The sequence below is a fragment of the Thermobia domestica genome, chromosome 18 (genome assembly GCF_964235325.1).
Source record: "Thermobia domestica chromosome 18, izTheDome1.hap1.1, whole genome shotgun sequence".
NCBI lineage: Eukaryota > Metazoa > Arthropoda > Insecta > Zygentoma > Lepismatidae > Thermobia > Thermobia domestica.
Window position 1 is genome coordinate 175,159,080 of NC_137471.1, and position 24,714 is coordinate 175,183,793.

The 24,714-nt window shown below is 37.7% G+C and overlaps 1 protein-coding gene across 1 annotated transcript in view; it reads right to left on the reverse strand.

Moving 5' to 3' along the window:
* LOC145675808 (U-scoloptoxin(01)-Er1a-like) overlaps nucleotides 1-22,164 on the reverse strand; it is a 78,114-nt gene extending 55,950 nt beyond the window's left edge. Inside the window, exon 1 of the mRNA XM_081746518.1 lies at nucleotides 22,045-22,164. Within this exon, the coding sequence (XP_081602644.1) occupies nucleotides 22,045-22,125 (81 nt within the window). The 5' untranslated portion in view covers nucleotides 22,126-22,164. The remainder of the gene's footprint in view (nucleotides 1-22,044) is intronic.
* Nucleotides 22,165-24,714: the final 2,550 nt, after the last annotated feature.

Below are 24,714 nucleotides of genomic sequence, written 5' to 3' on the forward strand. Positions count from 1 at the left end.
TCTCCTTTATGTGTCTGGGGGAAGGCACTTTCTATATGGAAACTTGGTAGTGAGTTGGTTTGTAAAAAGGATCGAAAACGATCGATGTTATTTCAGAAAAAAAAATCAGAAACAAAAAATACAGTGCTTGGCTTCATATATCCATTGCTTTCTGCTATAATAATTGCTGAAGCTTATGTTTATTATATGGAGCGCTCACAGCACAGGGCAATCAACCCATAAAGTTGTGAGAAAAATGGACATAAAATTTGTACTGTGAGCTTAAGTACGGAAATTTGAAGTTTGGATTGTACCCATAATTGTATGGAAAATTTTACACTTTTTTTTTTCCTTTACGTTGGTCTACTTACTTTGATTTGGAACTTTGAAATTTCATCCTTTTTTCCACTGAAAAATATTGATAATTCAACAAGGAAATAATTATATTATGATAATTTAATTGAAATTCATCGTAATTTGGCACATGGCAAACAGCAGTGTGGTAATTGAAGTTGAAGAAGGAGGGAAATTCCCATTCACCTCTGAATACTTTCCAGAAACCTCGTTCTCTTTCGCTTTCTAGATGGGGGAAGGAAGTTGGTAATGGTATCAAACCTTCATATATAATTACAAAAATTAAATTTATAAACAAATAAGAAATCATCGGTTTATCAGGCTTTAATTGATATTTATTCACAAGATTCCCTATCAAAGGCGTGGTAGATGAAGTTTCTGTTCTACTTGGGTCGACATTGCCAACTGACATGGTCGATATGGAAAAGATGTTGTATGGTGATAGAGAGAAGATACTTCTTGCTGAGTATTTCAAAACTGACCGAGAAAAATCGTTATCAGACTTATGTCTAACTAGTAGATTGTCGATGAGAAGTAGCAGAAATCGGGTAGATGTATTATCAATTTCCACGACAGAGTGCGAACGGGGATTTCCCCTTATGAATTTACAGATGACTGATATTAGAAATAGATTAAGTGCTCAAACATTGTCTAACTAGTTGCTCATCAATGTTAATGGCCCACCGCTAGAGAAGCTCAAAGTAGACGAGCTAGTTATTTCTTGGCTGAAGGATGGACATCATTCCGCTGCGGACGATTTACCACGAAAAAGTTACCAACAGGAAATAAATCCGATTTCAGATTTGTTTTAAGGTGGAAAATTACGAGTTACGGAAAATGTATATTTGTATTACTAATGGCTTGTATATGTTATTCAACTTTGTACCTAATTTTTAGTAAGTCCCTTCTTTGCTTTAGGTAAATTACTTTGAATAAATATTCATAATAATTGAAATTATGCATATTTGTAACTTAAATTTAACGTGGTGTTTTAGTGATTACACAAATTACAATTATGAGCATGCTTTATGGAAATGCTCTCACATAGGGTACCAGAGCATCTTTATACACTATGAAAAACTGATTTTTCAAGTTTTTGGTGAGAAAAATACTGTGAACTGAGAAACCATAACCTTTTCCATATTGTACAGGGATATTTTCCTGCGAATAGAAGTTTCGTGTGGAATGCGTTCAGAAATTAACACTTGCAAGAATACTCTCTTAGTACAAGTATATTTTAGGCACACACTAATTTCCCCCCACCTCGAACTGTTTCAATTTCCTTACTGACAAACACTTTACCATTTTATATCGTAAAGGTCAGATCCACCGTTATTGTATCAGAGTGGTGCTTGAGCGATTGACTAGAAATTCAAACTCCGATTAGTGACAATTTCACAGTCTTGTTTTATTACAACTGTAAACTCTTTAGTCAGTTCAGAAGAGGCCGTGGATCGTGTTCAGAGTTGATGACGATGGATTTTGGTGAGTCAGAGTAGGTCAAAGTGGATGAGAGTAGTTCATGGTGGGTCACCGTGGGTGCTGGGTCATGGTGGGTCACAGTGGGTGGTGGGTCAGAGTGGGTCACCGTGGGTGGTGGGTCATGGTGGGTGGTGGGTCAGAGTGGGTCACGGTGGGTGGTGGGTCAGTGGGTCGTGGGTCACGGTGGGTGGTGGGTCAGTGGGCCGTGAGTCACGGTGGGTGGTGGGTCAGTGGGTCGTGGGTGAAGTTTTCATTGACCCACGCCAACTCTGTATGGAACGTGTTTCTTCCATATATGTTTTTGGGGGCACTGTCCCCTGAGCCCTAAGAGTGCCCCCGGACGAGACAAACTAATACATCTATAATATAACAATGAATAGAATAGTACCGTGTGAAAATAATGTGTGCCCCTCCGCATACTAAGTGTTCCTCCCGGAACATTTTTTCTGAAAGAAAAACTGTATGGAACCGTCATGAAAATAAATGTAATTTACATCAAAGAATTGAGACTGAATAAATTGGCCCCTCCTCTTGCATATAAGCAACAAGTACACATACAGGATATTGCCATGTAGTGAACAACTTCATTGCTTCATAACAATTTTTATGAATGTACCCCCAAGGGGGAAATGGCTCTCGAAAAAAAAGATGCAAAATTAAAAAAAAAAAACATAATCTTTGCCCTCACCCTCCGCGTGGTACCCCCCACATACATAACATGCGTACCGGTGGAAAGCTTCATCCTTCAGAAACTATTGGTACCAAAATTATCTTTCTAGCTTAATTAGGAGCAGATGTATTGCGATTTGAAGCCTTGGCGCTGCAGTTGCGTCAAAGGGCGTTTAAAAGTTAAACAATGACAATCATACCACTGGCGTACGAAGAATATCATCAATCCAATCTCTCAAGTTGATAATGTTTCATGATTTTGGTATGCAAATATTGATATGGTATTTTTTGTAGATAAAATCTTGTTGAGGGGGGTTAATACCAGGGAACACCCCTTTTAGATAGAAATTATTGTCAAACTCTTGGCATCATGTATTTTTATAATTTTCATTCTTAATCAGAAGCAAATTTGACAATACGTACTTAAAACTATTACCAAATGATACCCTTAATATGATAATTTGATTCCAGTTTCTTATCACAAACTTGTTTGAAAAATAAAGGACCTTATTTCTTACTAGCCTTTGCAAAAATTGCGAAGCGTAGCGCATCACAAAATACGCAAAATTTTAATGGTAAAACTGTATCTATTATCACAAACTAAAACGCTGATTTTGCGTTGGACCGACGCAAACTAGGAATGGCCAAAATTATCCGGCGGAAATTTCACTTTCCGAATTTCGAAAAAATCCAGAACTCGCGAAAAAAAAATAAGGAATTCACAAAAATTAGAGAATTTTTCCGACATCGGAATTTTCTAAATTCCGGATTTTTCCGAATTCCTGATTTTTCCCGAATTCCGGAATATTTTCGAAATCCGGAAAATAAAATTTCCGATCGCCATTGGACTCAGTGTCTAAATCTCAATTATGTGCACATACTTAAAGTTCAAAGTATTAATTGTTAAAATGATTATGCGAACATGTTGTAGAGTATTTATCAGCGTTTAAAGATACATAAGTCATCACATAATATACTCCCATAACAAATATACTTTTTTTATATCACACCATTCGTCGATCTCTCGTGACGCAAAGGAGTCTGATCAATTTCTGGATAAAATTAAGAAGAAAATCGGGGCATAAATTTCCAAAATAAAACGAGACGAGAAAAACTTTCGAAGAAACGAGACGAGACGAGAATTCGACAAAAAAAATACGAGACAAAATTAGAGACCCTTATTTCTCCTCTCGTCGGCAACACTGATTGGTCTACATAAAACAAAAATGATAAAAGACATCGAGAAGCAATTTTTAAAATCTATTTTGCGTTCTAGTATTAGATACCATGTTCTCTCTTACCCATCTAGTAAAACCGGAAGTGGTAGAAATCAACTACTTCCGGTTTTAACGATAATAGCTATAGAGTGAAAACGTTAGTAGATAGCGAGCCCGACTATAATATCTTTAGTAAAACCGGAAATGGTAGAAATCTACTACTACTTCCGGCTTCATTGTCAAGGCCACTTCCGGCTACCATATAAAACAAACTAAGACTCTTTAAGTGATGTTTAAATAACATTGTTACTTGTTTTATTAAGGGATTCAAGCATCGTCTTCTATCGTCTCTAAAGATGTCTGTCCCCCGTTAAAGAAGGAAATTAAATCTATTCTTGGGACGCTGACTCGATTTCTGAACATTGGTCTCCTATCTTTTACCAAGAGATGGGTCTAGAAGGTAAAAACTAGGGGAGGGGGGCAACCAGAACCAGACTATGATAGGTATACCATGAGTTTACTATAAACTTTCAAAAATCTACAAATAATAGCTTCAATTATTTTTCTCTGTCAAAAAACTGGGGGGTTAGGCCCCCCGACCCCGGCGTAGATCCACCACTGCTTTGACCGTTTATACTCTGATATCTGTTAAGAGACAAACGGACACAAGAGTAAGGAAGAGTTATTTAAAGATAACTTCCGATTACTTCACAATACGGGAGAGCATCATATAGCTATTGGTCTACCGAGAATCGAACCCACTAGGACCAAGTGCATCAAGGAAATACAAGCGAACTACTCAGCGACATAAGAGAACTATTTAAGAAAACGATGAAATTACAAAAATATTTAATTATTTATTTGTGAGGTATAAATTGACATTCTTAAGTGACTTGCATTCAATCCACCAAAAGGAACAAATAATTAGAAAAAAGCGTTAGATGCGAGATGTCTTTTTTAAGTGTAAGACTTGTTTGTGTGATGTTATATGAGAATGGAGTGTTGTCCGTAGCTTCACTTCCCCTGACGAAGCGTTTTCACCTGATTCACGATTGTTTTTTTCCTTCTGCTGAGAATTCTCATCGTGCGAAGTTCAAGGGAATACCTTCAAGGACACTTGAAATGCTTCCAACAGATTGTTTACTCGAAAAAGAAAATTAATTGTTTTTCGTGTTGTACTCGCATCAAACAATACTGTAAATGGATAGCCTCTTATTGTTATGTGGTGTGGATAGCTGCTGTTCCTGTCGTTAATCTTGGGAAACATAAGGAGCTACTTCTACCTACGCTGTGCTGAGTGTCCCCGTGTGGAGGGAGGGGTTTACCATTTACGCTGCACTTCCTTATTCAATGATCATTAATTAATTTTCATTCTTTGTTGTATCCACAAAAATGAACATTCTGGAAGATCTTTTACCAGAAGCTACAATACGAGTCAAAATGTTTTGTTTTCTCTTCTTCTTTTACATAAAAGAAAGTAATTTCAGAGATTAATCCAAGGAGTGCCCAAAGGGGAAAACTTTCCGGACATTTACAAAGCTCAGCGAACTATTATCTTGGAATATAGCACAGTTTCTAATATACGCATATTTACCAATAGGATTGCCAATTCATTGTTTTCTTAAATAACCAAATTAAAGCAGTAGATGGCACGTAAGCATTTGTAGATGAAAATGCTGTATTAGCCCAGTCTAGGGATGGCTGCAGAATTATTCCAAATTGAGGCAAAAGAGGGATTCCATGAGGATGGGCAACAGGCCGGTAGCCAGCCCAAAAATGTAGGAGGTGCCGGTAGAAGTTAGGGAGGACCCGATCCGACCATATCATAGTTCATCACCTTATTATAGATCATTTGCAAGCCTATCGCGAAAAGTTTAGGGGGCCAGTAAAAATTTACGGCGCTCGGCCCCCTAGACCCCCCTGAATACGAGCCTGATGGGCAAAAGAACGATTCCATATGGATCCGGAAAAGAATGATTCCATGGGGTGGGAACAAGAACGATTCCATGGGAGTGGGGAAAAGAACGATTCCATGAGGGTGGAGAAAAGAACGATTCCATGCGGCGAGAAAAAGAACAATTCCATGGGGGTGAGAAAAAGAACGATACAGAAGCGCACTCGGAAAGACATACCCTTTTATGCACGCGTGCACATAATACATCATGTAAAATAACAGTTATTTACGCAATGGAAACAAATTAGTATGTTTTGATATGTGTTTCCAAGAACTGAACACACTTCGAAAATCCGGGAGGGCAACTGCCCTTCACAGCGGCAGCCATGAGCCAGTCATTTATTAGCTTCTGATGTGACTGTATTAATCACAGTTGAATAATGGAGTATGTTAGCTCAGTGGTAGATCGCTAAACCTCTCGTGCAAAGGGTCTCTAGTTCGATCTCAGATCAACTGAGTTTGTACTGTACAACATCGTGTGCATGTTTTTTTTTGTTTCTTGTTTCCTCCCGCATTATCATTCCACCAGTTTTGAGTTTCATTAATCACCCATCACTTTTAGCTTCAACTATTTGACGTAATATAAGGTTGCGCAAGACACTATACGATATACCGTCAAGTCAGTTTCTCTTACAATTCAACAAATAGTTGTTTCTTCTTTTATTCTTCTACATACATTTTTTATATGCTTCATTCAGAGCACAAGAGATTGCAATCCAATTAGCAAAGTTTGAGAAAAAGAGTCATAAAGCTTACACTGTCCATTTAAATACATGGAAAAGTGAACAGTTTTTTACGTTATGAAAGAGTTATTTACAACGTCTGGACATGGATCTTGTAAGATCTGAAAGGGACTTCATATGGAGATTTTGAACGTAAAATATGTCTAAAACGAACAAAAGTGTGAGCTCCCTCGCGACTAAGCGGTTAGCGTACGCACCTTTGGCGCTGGGGATCAGGGTTCGATTCTTGGCGGAAACTCATATAGTTCGGATCCCGCGTTAAGCTGTAGGTCTGTCTGGTATAGCCTCGTTGCTGTAAGGGACACTAAACTGAAAATCAAATCAGATCAAAACCACCGAAAAGTGGACTTGAATCCTTTGTGCATTCACCGTGTCATATGTTTAAAATGAGTATCTGTTCTCTTTGTTTATATTTAAGAAAAAAACATCCTAAATTTTCGTGATCTGATGAAGAAATTCAATTAAACCCATCTTTAACTTACTGAAACAGTGTGTGTGTGTGTGTGCAAGTGTAGGTGTGTATATGTGTGTGCCTTCGTGTTATCAGCATTTCACACAGGAAAGAGTACCCTATAACCATCAAGTTTTCAGCAAAGATCGATCTTTATCAGGTTGATCCTGTACTGAGCCGTTTTTCTTCTTCTTTTTTCGATTTTTAGCTCATGGGGTTGTCTTTGGGGCGGGGAATAAAACTGCACGTTTATCACAGTTGTAACGACGCCTTGCATGTATGCAACCCCATGAGCTTCCTCCATGATTGTGCGGATTTATATAACATCAGAGGATAAACCAGGGAATGCAGTAAGGAGTTTTCCTCTCCTTTAATCAATGTTCTGAATTAAAAGTCCTTCAGTTTAACGTCTAACGGTTATGCCGGCTGGGCTAAAGGAGACGATGATGATGAGATTGATTGGTTGATTGATTGATTGATTGATTGATTGATTGATTAGGAGTTAAAGGGGACGTCAGCATCGAGGCTATGTGTCCCCTTCAGGAGATGATGATAAGAATTGAATGCAATGATGGAATGGAGAAAGTGGGAGGAAACGAGAGTACCCCGAAAAGATCCACGTATACGGTGTTTGTCCACCACAAAATTCATTTGGCGCGAGCTGGGATTGAACCAGGGACCTAGGGATTTCAACCGACTCAGTTCGAGCTCCGCCTCGGTTCAACTGAGCCAATAGCTCGAGCCGGCTCGGTTGTGCTGAGCCATCGACTTGGCTTGGTTCGGCACAACTGAGCCGAGGGCTCGAACCGACTCGGTTGGGTGAGCTGTTGGCTCGGCTCACCTCTCCGTTCGGCTCGGAGGTGATTCAACTGTGAACCGAGCTGCTCGAGTTGTTGACAACACTACAGGCACCCCATGCACCAGAGGTGAACGCTCTAGAACAGAGCTACCGCAGCTCTATGTTCTGAATTAAGAGTCGGCAATCGTTTTTTTATCCAGGTTCTGAGTTAGAGTCGACAACGACGGGTGCTTACGGCTATACGTAAATAAACCTCGAACAACACTGACTTTTCTTGCAATCAATTAACCGCGTTATACAATGTATTCTTTATAAGTATATTTTTTATGTACAGCCAGTAGCGTATGCAGAATTTCTTTAAAGGGGGGGGGGTTCAAGCTCCCAAAGTCATATCACTTCAAGTGTTTGTATGCATATATTAGTATGATAAGTGGTTATTTCTACATTCGTTGCTGAAAGGGAGAAATTTAAACCTGAAAATCTACCTCCAGTTGGTACGCCATCGTATACAGTAATCATAAAAATTAAATTAAATCTGTAGGTTTAAATTACACAGTTAGGATGAAGAAAACATGATTGACACAAATAAATGATTGTGAAAGGAAACGATAGCTGGAGAATGGAGTAGAAACGGAGGACTTCGAGAGAAATCGTTCTATTTTAACCGAGATTATTCAGTTAGGAAATTTTACAATTTCTTTAGAAGCACCCAGTGTTGTTAACTGTTCGGCATATCTTTGTGACCTAAAAGCAGTGCTGAATCAGGTGATTCTTCGATTGACGACCACTTTCGATGTGATCTTTGACGTCGAGATTAAGTGCTTGATCACATTTTTAAGTTATTACAAACCTTCGTGTTCTATTATTAATAAAACAATTATAATAATCAATTTTCTGAAGAATGAACTGATATCTTTTTCATTTCTTATCTGATTGACATAGTAAACTACATTTAACCACTTTCTTTTGGCGCCAGTTCTAGTATCTCATTGACGCAGTAAGAAACGTCTTTCACAAACTTATACACATAAATGTAATCGTCTATACAAGCGTTTCCCAACCTTTTTCAGTTTGCGGCACACTACGGGTGTTACTTGTATTCTCGCGGCACACTTATAGATATTATTGTTTGTAAATATAAAACACAGTGGTATTTTTTTCTGCGATTATTGATCTTCTTCTCACAGAGAAGAAAGCTCTATCACTGTTTTTTCCCCCTTGGTAAATCATTATGTTTATTTTTCAACTAATTTAAAAATAGAAAACAATTGCAATGAAATATTGGACTCAGGTTTTTTTTTTTTTTAATACGCTTTCTTTTCAAAAACTGTATCCAACTTTTTACTAAGAAGGAAGATCACTAAATAACAAACGAACAAATCTCTTTTACCTTTAAAACACAAATGTAGGTAATTTGTCGAAAGGATTGAATAATATTTTAAATTTTCCAGTTACGAAATAGTCTGCAACAATAAAGAAGCAATAATGGTCATAACAATCATAACAAATACTTTTTTCAACATTAGAAATGTACAGAACAGTAACCCGGTATGAAACTTAAAATTGTAGATTGATAGTAGAGGTTCATAGTAATGTGAAATAGAAATATACATTTTTCCCTACGTTTGCAATTTGATTGCTATAAAATTAATATTTTTGTTTCGATTAATCGCGGTACACCAGCGGCCCATTCACGGCACACCAGTGTGCCGCGGCATACCGGTTGGGAAAAACTGGTTTATACGGTTGATCAGATTCAAGTGTCAAACCTTCGTTTACATATTGAACGACGCTCAATATATTGTTGCCGACGAGTCTATGAGGCGACATATTTTTCATCTGGTCTCGAAAAAGAAAAGAAGAAGGTCTTTAGATTCGAGATGAAAAATTTCTCGAGTCTCTAGGGCAACACTGGTTCACCCCAATCTTAGATCTTCAACACTGTTTTAGTGTTACATCATTTACAGTATAAAAACTATAATGTGATTGTACGAACAAAATGAAGAGCATTTATCAACGCTTATGCATACGAAAGTCACACAAAAGTCATACTTCAATAATAAACAGACTTGATCGTAATACTGCAAATTATGAATGCGTTAAAGTGTCAAATAATACTTTCGATAAAATGGATACTTTCAAATATTTAGGATCAATATTCACAGATCAAAACGATATTCATGAGGAAATTAAATGTTGACTGAAACCACGGAATTTGTGTTATTATTCAGTTCAAAATATTTTTCGTCGCGAATTTTCTCGAAGAATTTGAAGCTTAAAATGCATAGAACGATAATCATGCCCGTTATTCTGTGTGGTTGCGAAAAATGGTCGCTTACTCTAAGGGAAGAACGTAAACTGGAAGTATTTGAGAACAAGATCCTAAGACAAATATTCGGACCCAAGAGGAACGGGAATGGGGAATGGCGGAAACTTCATAACGAGGAACTACATAATTTATATGGTCTATCCAACATTGTTAGGGTCGTGAAGTCTAGGAGGCTTAGGTGGGCGGGTCATGTAGCTAGAATGGAAGAAAGTAGAAACGCTTTCAAAGTCTTGACTGGAAGACCAATCGGAAAACGACCATTAGGAAGACCTAGGCGCAGATGGGAGAATAATATTAAGATGGATGTCGCAGAAATATGAATACAAAGTAGAAACTGGATCCAATTAGCTAAGGATAGAAGTCAGTGGAGAGCTTTTGTGAACGCGGCATTTAGTCTCCGGGTTCCATAGGCCATAGAATTAGTTTCAATGTTATTATATCACACCCTTCGTTGACCTCTCGAGAAGCGGAAGAATTATGATAACTTCTACAGGAAATAAAGGAAAAAATCAAGGCATAAATTTTGTACATAAATTCACAAAACGACAGGAGAAAAATTTCGAGACGAGACAAAAAAAATATTTTGAATAATTGAGATGAGAGGAGAAAGAATTCGACAATCGTGACAAGTTGAAAGTTTTACAAATTTTACTTTATTTGTCGCCTCGTAAACAACACTGGTTTTACATACTGCGACGAAGGTATTTAATATTAGAAATATTAAAAATGGGAAGTAATGAACGAGATTTGTGAGATACACATTACAAGGTATCAATCCAGCATTCGTAGGATAGAACATAGAAAAGAAGATTCTCACGCACAACTGGCCATGGGATTCAAGGACAAGACTTGTTTATTACTAAAACAGGACACTATTAATTGATGCTGGCTCAGTAATCAATATATTTACGTATCTTAAAAAGCTTTACATAGATTCAAAGCCATTTTCACTTTAAAATATCGTTGTTGTTAACCATACTTATTAATTTATTCGTTTCTCAATTGTGCTTCTTACGGTTAAGCCAAAGAAGACGATTATGAAATAAGCGGTAAAGGAATAACACAAAACACCCATGCCCCGAGCAGGATTCGAACCCGTGACAAGCAGGTCTCCCTTAGAATCAGTTGACATACAATACGTATTGTACTGTACCATTTGAAAGAAAAAAAAATTGAATATCTGTTGTTACACAAAGGACACTATATGTAGTGACGCATAGTGTAAGATTGAGTACCATTGTCTTAGGTAGAAAACTAATTTTAAAACGAACACTTTAGCGAGTCGTTCTCTAGGGAATGTTTACACTTGAGTGGTAAACCTCTGTAAATTGCCTGTTAGAGTGGATCGAGAAAAAAGCATACTCCTAATAATCCTAATACTCTCTTAAAGGAATGGCTTTAATCGAGTGGCGTAGCAGCTGCCCCCGCAACCCCCGCAGTGCGGGGGGAGCCGAGGTATACGGGCCCCGAAGTCTTGCGATGAATAAAGATTTAAAGTAGAACTTCAACCTTACTTCTGTCGGCTTTACAACTAGGGACCCTTCTCTATACTTTGCGGGGGGGGGGGCGTAAAAGTGTGCTACGCCACTGCTTTAATCCTTTCTTACGAGGATTTTTATCTAGATTTTCATGTATTAAAATCTTTTTCAATCTTGAAGTGAAAAAAAGAAAACCTACTGAAAAAAGAACTGAAGATACAGGAAATGCAAGCAAAAACAAAACCGGCATTGATAATAAAACCGAATCAAGGAGAGACATCAAAACAAACAGCGGAAAGATTAACAGGAGTTATTGATCCACGAAAAGAGAAATTAAAGATAACTGGTTTAAGAACTACCAGAGATATGGTAGTACTTGAAACCGCAACGAAAGAAGACATTAGGAAAATAATGGCTAAAGCAGAAATAAGGAAAAACTTCAAGTGCGAAGAAACTAAGAAGAAAAACCCGTTGATGATCATATATGGGGTACCGTCTGAATTAAAGGATGAAGAACTACTCCAAGCTTTTATCGAACAGAATTTCGATGAAAACGAGATGGAAGAAGCCAAAAAGAGTAAAGCAAGGTTTCGAGCAGGAAAGAAACAAGAGAAACGATGCCACTTGGTGATAGAAGTTGAACCGAAGATAAGGAAACTGTTAGTGGAAAAAGAAAAAGTCTACATCGATTATGAGGCACATAGAATAAAAGATTTTCTGGTCGTTCCTCAATGTTTTATTTGCCAAGAATTCGGTCACGTTACGAAATATTGCGACAATAAGGAAAAAGTGAGATGCAGATATTGTGGCTCATTGCAACATAAAAGCGACGAATGTGAAGACAAAGGAAAAAAGATATGTATACCATGTAAACTAAGACACAAAGTATGTCAAAACCCACAAACGGAAGAATGTGTCTCATACAAAGTAGCCAGAGAAAGGATAATTTCTAAAATAAACTATGGAGAGTAAAAAGAAAGAATTAGTAAATACAAAGAGAAAAAGCCCAAGTAAGAAACGTAGGGACAAACAAAGATTGGAAAATTTTCTAGAAAGAAAAAGACAACTACTTAAAGAAAAGAGAGATAAAGAAACACAAACATATGATACAAAAGAAAATGAAAAATTGAAAATAAAAACTGAAGAAAACGAAATGGGGAAGTTAACAAAAAACGACAAGGAAAAAGGAGAACTAGAAACACTTCTAGAAAATAGAAAAAAGAACAGGAAAAAGAAATTTAACGAAAAGAATTATAAATGTATGCAACAGACCCCGAACATTAATGAATCATTTGTCCACGGTGAAGAAAAATATCTTTTCCCAATTCAAGAAGAACATATACAACAAATCCAAGATCCGGAAGTTTCAAGTACAGAAAATACTCCAGTAAAACCAATAAATGAAGAAATCTTAATAAATAATGTACAATTATACGAAAATATAAACCATATGTATAGGCTAGCAAAATTGGAAGAAAAACAAATCCTAATGACTGCACTAAGACAGATAGTAAGAGATATTCATATAAATGGAAGAACTATAACATTTCCAACCTTGGAGGAAGCCGATAGAATTGAACTACGAATCTATGATCTCCCAGCAAACGGATGGGAGTTACTTGATCTAGTGGATGAGGTTTTTGAGAGACGAGGGATATACTGGACGCTAGAAAATGTTTACAAACAACTGGTGCGTGCGCATGGTAGAGTATACTTCGACCCAACGAAATCAGGAACGGATGCCTACATATATACGAGATATGGATAAAAATCAGAAGTATTTGAAAATTATGCAAAATAACGCACAAGGAAGTAAAATAGCCACAATGGAACTTAGAAGACAAATAGAAATTCAAAAGATTGATATCGTAGCAATACAAGAACCATATTTACTAAAAGGGAAATTAACAACCTTTCCAGCAAGCTCAAAAATAATGTACGGAGGACAGGAATCTAAAACAGTTATAGTTTTCATGAATAGAGAAATTGAAGTACTTAAACTAACCCAATATAGTAATAACTGGATAACAACAGCTGAAGTTAAGTGTGGAAACATGAAATTCTGGCTAATAAATGCGTATTTCCAATACAGCTTAGAAACACGTGACTTCATAGACAAAATTCAAGAGATAATATGGCAGAGGAATAATACGGAAATATTAATTCTTGCCGATACAAATGCAAAATCAATCTTATGGGGTGCCCCGGAAACAGATGATAGAGGAGAAATAGTTGAAGATTTTGTAATGCAAAACGGACTTGTAATCTCAAACATAGGAAACAGACCAACTTTTGTAGGGAATAGAGGCAGCTCTCATATTGATGTGACATGCGGAACATTTGAAATAACAAGTAGGATTGAAAATTGGCAGATTGGAGATAAACTCACTCTCAGCGACCACGAAATAATACTATTTGATATGAAAATTGAAAAAAATGGAAAAGAACAAAACAAATTTAATATAGCTAAGACAAATTGGATTACTTTCAAGAACAAATTAAATCTACCCCAAATAAATGAAGATGAAAACTTAACCGAAATAATCAACGAAATTGAACAAGCAACAAAAAAAGCTTTAAAAGAGGCTACTCCGGAAAGTCAAGAAAGAAGAGTATATGAAGACTTTTGGACACCGAAATTACAAAGATTAAAAAGACTTGCAACGTCAGCCAGGAAAAGTTATCAAGCAACTTACAACCCAATACTAAAGGAAAGAAGATTAGAAAAATATAGAAACGCAAAGAATAAATATAAGGAAGCAATATTAGAGGCTAAGAAAAGAAGTTGGGATCTTTACCTAAAGAAAAATATTGAAATAGATCCATGGGGTGTTCCATACAAACTCATAACACAAAAAATAAACCCATTAGTATTAAATACAGTCAAGAAATTAGATGGATCATACACCTCAAACAGAGAAGAAACCCTAAAAGTTTTAGCGAACAAATTTTTTCCCAGAGATGAAGACAATAACGACACAGAAAGAAACACAGTGCTAAGAAACAAAATGGGTGAACAGCATACAGGAACTGTACCAGAATCGGACAAAGTTACTAACGAAGAAATAGAAAAGATCTTTAGAAAACTTAAAAACAAGAAATCTCCGGGTCTAGATGGCATCAAAAACGAAATATACAAGAAGACTAAAGATTTATGGGTCCCCTACCTAACGAAGCTTTTCAACCTACTAATAAAGAAACAAGAAATTCCAGAGCCGTGGAAAGCATCAAAATTAATTATTCTCTCAAAGGGACCAGAAAAGGATCCATCCGAAGTAAACTCATATAGACCTATATGCTTATTAAAAAATATATCAAAAATTTTTGAGAGAATAATATTAAACAGAATTCAAAAATACAGAAACGTAACTGAAGACAAACTACAATTTGGATTCAGAGCAGGAAAATCAACAGAAGACGCCATAAACACTCTCCTAGATGATATCAAAGAAAAGATATACGAAAAGAAATATGTATTAGCGCTCTTCATTGACATCGAAGGAGCATTTGATAATTTATGGTTTCCATCCTTGATTGAAAATGTAAAAAAACTGGAAATGCCAGAATACTTACTGAATTTGATAAGAAACTATCTAGAAAACAGAAAAATAATAATACCCAATGAAGAGGGCGACATAGTAATTAAAACAGAGAAAGGATGCCCGCAAGGATCAATATTAGGACCCCTACTATGGGACATAGAATTACAACCATGCTTAGAAAAAATAAACAAAAAGCAAGAAGTCGATAAAATAGTGGCATTCGCCGATGACGTCGTAATAACAACATCAGGAAACAGCCGAAGGGAATTAGAAGAAAAAGTTAAAAAGATAACAGAAACACTTGAAGAATGGAGTATGGAGAGTAAATTAAGGATATCATCAAAGAAAACCAAATATCTAATTTTCGGCACAAAACTACAAAGAAATCCGACTATAAAATTAAATGGAGTAGGAGTAGAACGAGTACAAAGCATAAAATACCTTGGCATAATGCTAGACGATAGACTAAAATTTGATGAACATTTGAAATATATAGTAAAAAGGGGAAACAGTGTAGCGAATAAATTGACCACTATTGCAAGAAACAGATACAGGTTACCATTAAAAATACTAAGACTATACCAAGAAACTATTCTGTCAGCTACAATGGCGTACGCATCCAGCGTTTGGATTGATAGACTATTAAGAAATAAGACCTACAGAAACCAAATCAATAGACCACAAAGAAACCTATTAATCAGAATGTCTGGAGCTTTTAACACTACTTCGCATAGCGCACTCTGTATAATCCTTGGTATCCAACCAATGAACTATGTGTTACTGCAAAGGGCAACTAATTACTGGTTAAGAAAAGAAGAGAAAAGGAAAATTAGAGAAATTTTTAACAGGGATCTAAAAGACGAGAAAGAAATTAATGACAACATAATACAACTATGGGATAAAGAATGGCAGGAATACAGTGGAGCGCAACGATTACATAGAATCTTTCCTAGCATCGTCGACAGACTAAAAATAAATCACTTAAATCCAACATATGGATTGGTTCATTATCTATCAGGCCATGGACCATACGAACAACACCTCCACAGAATCAAGTTAAGACCCAGTCCAATGTGTGAATGCGGAGAAGAAGGAACTCCTGAGCACCATGTCATGTGGTGTCCATTATTAGAAGAAATTTTAGAATTAAGAACTCAAATAAGAGAAAAACCGCTGAAAGAAATAATACAAGTAGAGGAAGACTGCAAAAAATTGGAAAATTTGACAAATGAATACTCCGAACTAAGACGAAAAACTTACAGAAGAAGAATAGAAGGATGAGTGCAAGTGGAAGAATGTGTGAAGAAGTCCTCGGACCGGAGAAAAGACTCCTGGAACCCAAGCACTGGATTACCGTGTTTTCGCCGAGGACCAGAATGCGTGCTGCACCTCCAGCCTCTCGGTTTGGAAAGGAACTCCGGTGCAAGAGTGAATGTTGCGTGAGTGCATGAGTAGAGGTGAAGCGAGGATAGTGTCTCAGAGAGAAAACATAGAGAAACTCTCGCAAATAGGACGGCCCATCCCGGGCGTGCCGGCCGAAGGATAAAACGGACCAGGGCCTGCACTAAGTGCTCTGAGTGGGCCCTGGACCTCAAGCCAGCACAAATGGGTAGAAACTGGCATTGATACGAAACTGAGAACACTAAAGCATCAAAGCAAAAGTAACAGGAAACGCTTATATAGAAGCATAAGAAAATTAAAAGTTTTTGAAAATGTGAAAATTTAGATAAAAGTAAGTGTAGTGTGTGTGTGTTTCATAGTGTAAGTACTAGTTGGTGAAGGTTAGTGATTTCATCAAAAGCAGTCAGTGTCAATATCCGTAGTGAGTGTAGTGTAGTGTTGATGCAGGATAGTGAAAAGAGTTAAAATTTACAGGTGAAAAGCCAGTGTAAATAGTGCAAATGTGAAATAGAACACACAGGAGAGAAATGCAGGCAGAAACCAGAGAAACCAAACATACAGAGTGAAAACCTGAAGAAAAGAAGAAAGAAGAAGATGACCAATAGGTAAACACCAAAACACAAAACATACGACATACAAAACTACACACACGTAACAAACTCAAACTCAATAAAACAAAAAACACACAAAATCTCACAAGACTAGAAATGAGAGTAGAGTTAAGCAAATATTAAGTTTAGTTATTTTTTGTTTGTTTGTTTGTTTGTTTTATCTTTTTTTTTTTTTTGTCAAATCCTTTGTTTTAGTTTCACGTCCCTTTTTCCTCCCCTTTCCTTCTTCAAAATTATGAAATAAATAAACCCAAAAGAGAAATCATTCGCAATGATGATACTTCGCCGGTTTTGAATGCTCAAGGCACCGGCTGACAGTAACGCGGCTGAGCGAATGAATAAAAAAAAAAAAAAAAAAAAAATCTTGAAGTGAATTGGAATATTTTATATTACTTAGGAAGACTTGACTACTTTTAAAAAATCCTCAAGTTTATTCAGATTTACAGAGATGGAGAAACTTTTGCCGAGAAACTCTTTAAAAACAATCTTTTTAGACGTAAATTAAAATCGAATTCAAGAGAAAGTTTTTCTTTGACTACAATACTACTGATATATATAGGGTGTTTCAAAAGAACACCGATCTGGACACCAAGACAAGACAAAAAGTATACACCAATCTGGGTGCACAAATGCTTCTTTCATCGCTACGACCAACGAAAAATTTGTCTGAAAAGTGCGAAAACAGCCATAATTGGAGAACGAAATGTCGGATCAAAGTCGGTAGAAAGAAAATGTCCATTATTTTTAAACGTAGGTGCCAGTAATGCACAATTCAATGTGCTGCAGGAGTGGCGCAAGTGTGACCCCCAAAGAAACTGACGAATTCCTGGGATACTTTATCAAATGTTGACTGAGGCAATACAATTAAATACGGTATTTCAGCAAACAAAAGTCACAGTACGTAGTCCAAGTTAGAATAACATAGAATTCGAAAAAGAAAGGATAGATACACATATTTGATTGATCTACTTCGTCTCCAAACAAAATTGGCTATTGCAGGAAGAACTAGTCCATAACATTTAACTTTTATGCCTTGTATTCCAATGAACACAGAGATCACTCATGGCTATGTGGGTAGCGTACACGACTTTGACATAAGAGACCTGACTTGTATTCCTGGCGGGAGCGCATGAGGTTCGAATCTGATGTTAAGCTGTAGCTCCACGTCTCATATAGCCTCGCTGCCGAAAGGATGATAAATCCGATCCAATAATGGAGACAGATAATAGACAAAAGATAAATACTGCGAAAAAATCGTGAAATGAAAATGTAGGAAAAAACAGGATAATCCTGAGGAAACTCAGGGTACGATGTTGTCCACCACGAATTTTTATGGTCTGGGATCGAACGAGGTTTCCCCCGCACCAGAAGTGATGACTTTATCAGTAAGCCACCGTGCCTCTACTTTGGACGAAGAACTATGATTCTGACAGATGTACCGGTCTAGTAAATATTGTATGTGATAAACCAATATACAAAAAAATACAGACGGTCAGAATGTGGAATTCGTAGTTTACTTCGTTCGAAGACAGTGAGTATCGGATTGGTGACTCATCCTTTTCCTAAGTCTGTTACTCAACTGATGGGCCGCGTTTCTCCAGGAGTTGCGTCAGGCAGAGTGGCTCAGTGGTAGAGTGTTTACTTCTGGTATGTGAGGTCACTGGTTCGATACCCTGCCAAGTAAGTTTACGGTGGATACCATCGACTCTGTGGGTTTTATGGAGGTACTTCCGTTTCCTTGCACATTTTCGTTCTACCAATTCTTCCATTATAATTCATTTGCCTTAATCATCCGTCTCCCTTAGCCTAAAGGCCATAAACGTAGGACGTTAAACTAAAAGAGTTAGTTTTCCCAACAGAGAACGAAATGCAAGCGAAATTTTATACCAAAACCACAATGATATTTTATCTCTTTCTTATTCTGTGATACTTCTTTTTTTTGTCTGCCAGTTTGAATTTAGGTAATTCATATAATACATTTGACGAGATTTTTAGTTTCTGGGCACTGACTAAGACGCTTAGGCAACCAAATTGACACCATGGATGTGTGGGGTTGTATAACTTACATGGTTTTGGGGTACTAGATTAGGTGGTTAGGCAACCAAATTGACACCATGGATGGGTGGGGTTGTATAACTTACATGGTTTTGGGGCACTGGATTAGGTGGTTAGGCAACCAAATCGACACCATGGATGGGTGGGGTTGTATAACTTACATGGTTTTAGGGTACTGGATTAGGTGGTTAGGCAACCAAATTGTCACTATGGATGGGCGGGGTTGTATAACTTACACGGTTTTTTGGGCACTGGATTAGGTGGTTAGGCAACCAAATTGTCACCATGGATGGGTGGGGTTGTATAACTTACATGGTTTTGGGCACTGGATTAGGCGGTTAGGCAACCAAATCGACACCATGGATGGGTGGGGTTGTATAACTTACATGATTTTAGGGTACTGGATTAGGTGGTTAGGCAACCAAATTGTCACCATGGATGGGCGGGGTTGTATAACTTACACGGTTTTTGGGCACTGGATTAGGTGGTTAGGCAACCAAATTGTCACCATGGATGGGTGGGGTTGTATAACTTACATGGTTTTGGGCACTGGATTAGGTGGTTAGGCAACCAAATCGACACCATGGATGGGTGGGGTTGTATAACTTACATGATTTTAGGGTACTGGATTAGGTGGTTAGGCAACCAAATTGTCACCATGGATGGGCGGGGTTGTATAACTTACACGGTTTTTGGGCACTGGATTACGTGGTTAGGCAACCAAATTTTCACCATGGATGGGTGGGGTTGTATAACTTACATGGTTTTCGGGCACTGAATTAGGTGGTTTATTCAACCAAATTGAGACCATGGATGGGTTGGGTTGTATAACTTACATGATTTTAGAGCACTCGATTAGGTGGTTAGGCAACCAAATTGTCACCATGGATGGGTGGGATTGTATAACTTACACGGTTTTTGAGCACTGGATTAGGTGGTTAGGCAACCAAATTGACACCATGGATGGGTGTGGTTGTATGACCTATGGTTTTTGGGCACTGGATTAGGTGTTTAGTCAACCAAATTGACACCATGGATGTGTGGGGTTGTATAACTTATACTTCCTGGGAACTGACGATATGCTAGTTACGAACGCAATCAACATAGTCAGCCCTCACTTAACAAAGGGTTCACAGATTTTGTAAAGGGACTTTTTAAATTGTAGAGTCCACTACAGGAAAACAAAGGCGAAACTTGAATAGAAAAAGTCGCAAGAGGCAAAAAGAAAAGAAAGCGAAATTCCAAGAATCAAGCTTTTTTGGAAAAAATACTCCATCCCAAAGGAAGAAAGCCGTTTTTTTTTTATTTCTACTCGCAATAGAGGTGATCCTCTGTGACTAAGCAACCGTGTTTGTTAATGTCCTGGTGACTAAGTGGTTAGCGCTTTTAACTTTGACCTGTAAGACCTGAGTTTGATTTCCGATTAGGTAAATATCATTCAAATTTTACATCAAACCATTGGTACCCTTTCATTATGCAAAATCTGAACTGAAGTAGGGAATAGTCAAACTTCAGTAATAGAAACATGAAAACAATACCGAATATCATGCGGATGATGAGTCTAACAGTAAGATGATCGGTGTATGCAGTCACGTGTTTATGTATATTGGGCAAACTTCGTGATACAGCTTGAGAAGCTAACTCTGGAATGGTTAACGATCAACAAACAACAAAAATGGAGAGAATGGAAATAGAAGTGAAGGGAATTCAGTCAGGATTCTTGTTTAAGGTAATATCCCATTCACCTCGTAAAACTAAAGAAAAAGCATGTGAAATCTCAGCCAGGATGTCCAGCCACCAGATTCCAAACAAGGGCCTCACAATTAGGAAGCAAGAATGCTAACCACTAGCCCAACTTCTTTATAGTTTGGAAGGTTTCAGAAAAGACTTTCTGTAGGTCGAAAGGAGTAAAAATCATAATATATTGTTAAGTATATAAGAAAAAGCCCTTACTAATAATTGGGGCTCGGTGGATCAGTGGTAGAACGTTTACTTATGGTGCTAGGAGTCCCAGGTTCGATCCCAGGTCAGGCTCGGAGTTCTTGTTTCATCCCGCATTCTCATTCCACCAATTCTTTCCCATTAATTCACTATCATTCATCATTCGTCTAATTTAACCTAAAGGCCATAGCCGTAGGAAGTAAAATATCTCATTTCATTTCCTTTCTTTTATTTTATTTTCAGTCGGTGCAGTCTTAGTTATAAACTGTTAGCTTATGTTTTGCTCAATTTAAGATAAAATATATTACAGTATTATGTTTTCTCCGAACATGGTGTTGATTCCATACTTCCGGAACTACTATTGTGAATAATTGAGGAAGGTCTACTTCTGTATTCATATAATTACTGATAGTAACATGTGAACTCCATAACGATCAATGTCGCAATTGTCCGTGGTCGCTGTCAGAGGGTTATAACACGGGGGATGAGCAGTGTTTTCTCATTAAATTTTGTCTGGGGAGGGGGTTAGGCAATCAACATGCAAAGGGGCTACACTGGGATACCGTTTGCTAAACGACGTACCGTGTACTAAAGAGACATGGAAACGAAACTTAGTTTATCTTAGCTCCAGGAGGCGGTTGGTTAACTCCGGGGCACAACCTCCCCCCAGAAGTATACTTGGAAGAAACACTAGTGAATAGTGTTGTGTAACTGTACATAAGCTTCCATCCATGCTTTTCGAGATTTCAGGCCAGAGTTCGCTACTTCCTAAATGAACCAATCTGTAAGTTTCTGAATAGCTCTGAGCACCTACCTAGAATCGAACACAGGACGGCTCACGGAAAATTGTAACCATTGGATTGCATGTGAGTAGGCAGTGTGTCCGAGTTACTGCTTACAAAATTTTATTTGATCGTACGTACTTATTACGTAAACTGTGTTTGGAAATTTTCAATAGACAGATTAACAAAGTGGCGCTTGTGGGAACCACATTACCAAGAACAAATGTAAATATGGAACAGGAAAAAAAATCACTTACCACACTCCTCTGTGAAGTGAGCACAACACACATGAGAAGAAGAAACCAAACCGAACACATATTGCTTGTGAGGTGATGCATTAGGAGAATCCGCGAGTGCAGAAGCAACAGAATTTTTCCGGAGAGCTTGCAATTCCTTTATAAAGATCTCGGGGGGCAAAGGGGAAGGTACAGGCCCATACGAAGTGCAAGAGTGAGGGGGAGGGGAGATTCGTTGTTTTCCAGGCGAGTGCGTGCGGTCCAAAACCTTCCTCTGAACATCATCTCATCTTCCGCCGTAAGCCAAGAGACCCCGTGCACAAGACGTCATTGTGTAAAAGGATTGTCGAGGCCTTGGAAGGACTCCAGCCGCACAGTCGCTCCTCACCTGCGTCGCCGTCTCATTGGACTCTCGATTGAAAGAGAATCTCCGCTGCTCCAACGTACACACACTCCCGCCACGAACAGAAATTCCACGCCAATTACCGTATTCATTAGTAATTTCATGGGTTTCGCGTTGTAATTTACTTGTATATTTTCAAATACCCTTCCTTAAAATAGACTAACATTTAAAGAAAAAACGAAAGAAATTTCTTTAATAAAGAAAGTTAAAGTATTTTGATAATCGTTTTACATTGTAGAACCGAGGGAGACTTCCGGTTGCAAAAGATGGACAACAGACAAGATCGAAAATGCAACCTGTGCCTCCGAGACGAGATGAGAAGAAAAATAAGATTTTATCATCCTGTTCTCATGGTTGTAGAAGCTTCCTATCTCACGATTCTCGAAGACTCTCTCATCTCGTCTCGATTTTTTGAAAATTTTTTCTCCTTTCGTTCCGTTTTGTAAATTCATGAACAAAATTGATGATCTCACTTTTCTCTTAATTTCATCTGGAAGTAATCAGAATTCTTCTGCGTTACGAACATCCACTAAGAATGTGATATACCAACGTTTAAAACATCTTTGTTCTTGAATTAGTGCTAGAGTGCTTAACTCTGGTGCATGGAGCCCTTGGTTAAATCCCGCGCCCAGTAAGTTCGTGTTGGACAACATCGTGGTCCGAGGGCTTTCTCGGAGTCCTCCCGTTTCCTCCCACTTCTCATTTCACTAATTCTTCTATCATCGTTCACTTGCCTTAACCATCATTTCCCTTAGCCTAAAGGAAAAATGAAATCTTGAAGTTTTACGTCCTACGGTTATGCCAGCTAGGCTAAAGGAGATGATGATGATGAAAAATAAGGGAAATGTTGGAATGAAGAAAGTGTGAGGAAACGGTAGAACCCCGAGAAAACCCACGAACACGGAGTTTGTCTACCATAACGTCTACTTGGCGCGAGCTGGGACTCCACACACCAGAGGTGAACGCTCTAAAATTGAGCCACCGCGGCCCTACTTAACCTAAAGGGCATAATCGTGAGATATTAAACTGAAATCTTTAGTTTGATTTTTTGATAATTGGAATATATTATATATTGAGTTGCATATGTTTAAATGTTAACAAGTGCTCTTCATTAGTTAATACAACCCCTTTATCAATGTATAATTTTATAATATCAATTATGTAACATTAAAACAATGTTTGAGATTTGAGATTTACGTGAACTAGAGTTGTTCGTGAGTCTCGACAAATGTCTTGTCTCCAAAACGAGACGAAAAGTACCATCTTAACTTCGAGCCGGGATTAGAAACATATTAAGTATGGTATCGTTTTCGAGTCGAGAATAGAGACGAAACGAGGGATATTGTGAATCCATACCAAAAACAGTTATCTTTTAGAGTTATTGCTCCATAGGAATCAACATAGAAAGCGGAAACTATATTAGTTTTTACTACTTCCGGTTATAGTATTAGTATATGAACTGAGATAGAGTCTATTCTTGCCACTCTCAAACTATATATACAGTCAGTGGCGTATTTAGGGGGGTGGCTTCCGGGCTTAAGTCCCCCCCCCCCGAAATCTTACTTAGTATAGTAAAGTAAATGAAATATCTTGCAGAATTTTCACATTTCCAGGCAAAGCTCCCCCCCGAAAGTTAGCAAAGCCCCTCCCGAAACAAAATCGTAAATACGCCACTGTATACAGTATATATATATATAACTGTTTACCGTTTCCTACTACCGTTTTCACTCTATGGAAATAAATATTAACACCGCAAGTGGTAGAAATTTCTACTATTTCCAGATTTAGTTAGTGTGAAGTTAACCTTTAGATGCTGAAACCATATCAAAAAAATACCTTCTCTCCTTTTTTGTTCTATTCTGATTAGTGTCGAAACCGGAAATTGTAGATTTGCACCACTTCCGGTTTGAATAGAGTATAAACCTGGAGATGAAACTTATTATCGGAAAGCTAAATCTATCTCGTAAAGCCATTTTTCCGTTTATGCTTTATAAAAATCAATATTGAAAGCGAAAGTGGTTCTTCCGGTTTCAGTGAAGAAATAGGGTTATAGCAGCAGAAATGATGGGACGTTGAGTAAATTGTAAAAAATAAAAAAAGAAACTTCTCGCTCTCCATTACCCCTTCTGCTTTATGTGATGGACATTGAAACTGGAAATGGTTTACTTGTACCATTTCCAACTTGAAGACAAGGCTCACGGTGGAGATGGAACCTATGAATGAAACATTGAATACATGTCCGGAAACATTTCCCCTATTTGTTGCCTTTCTTGCTCTGATACATGTGG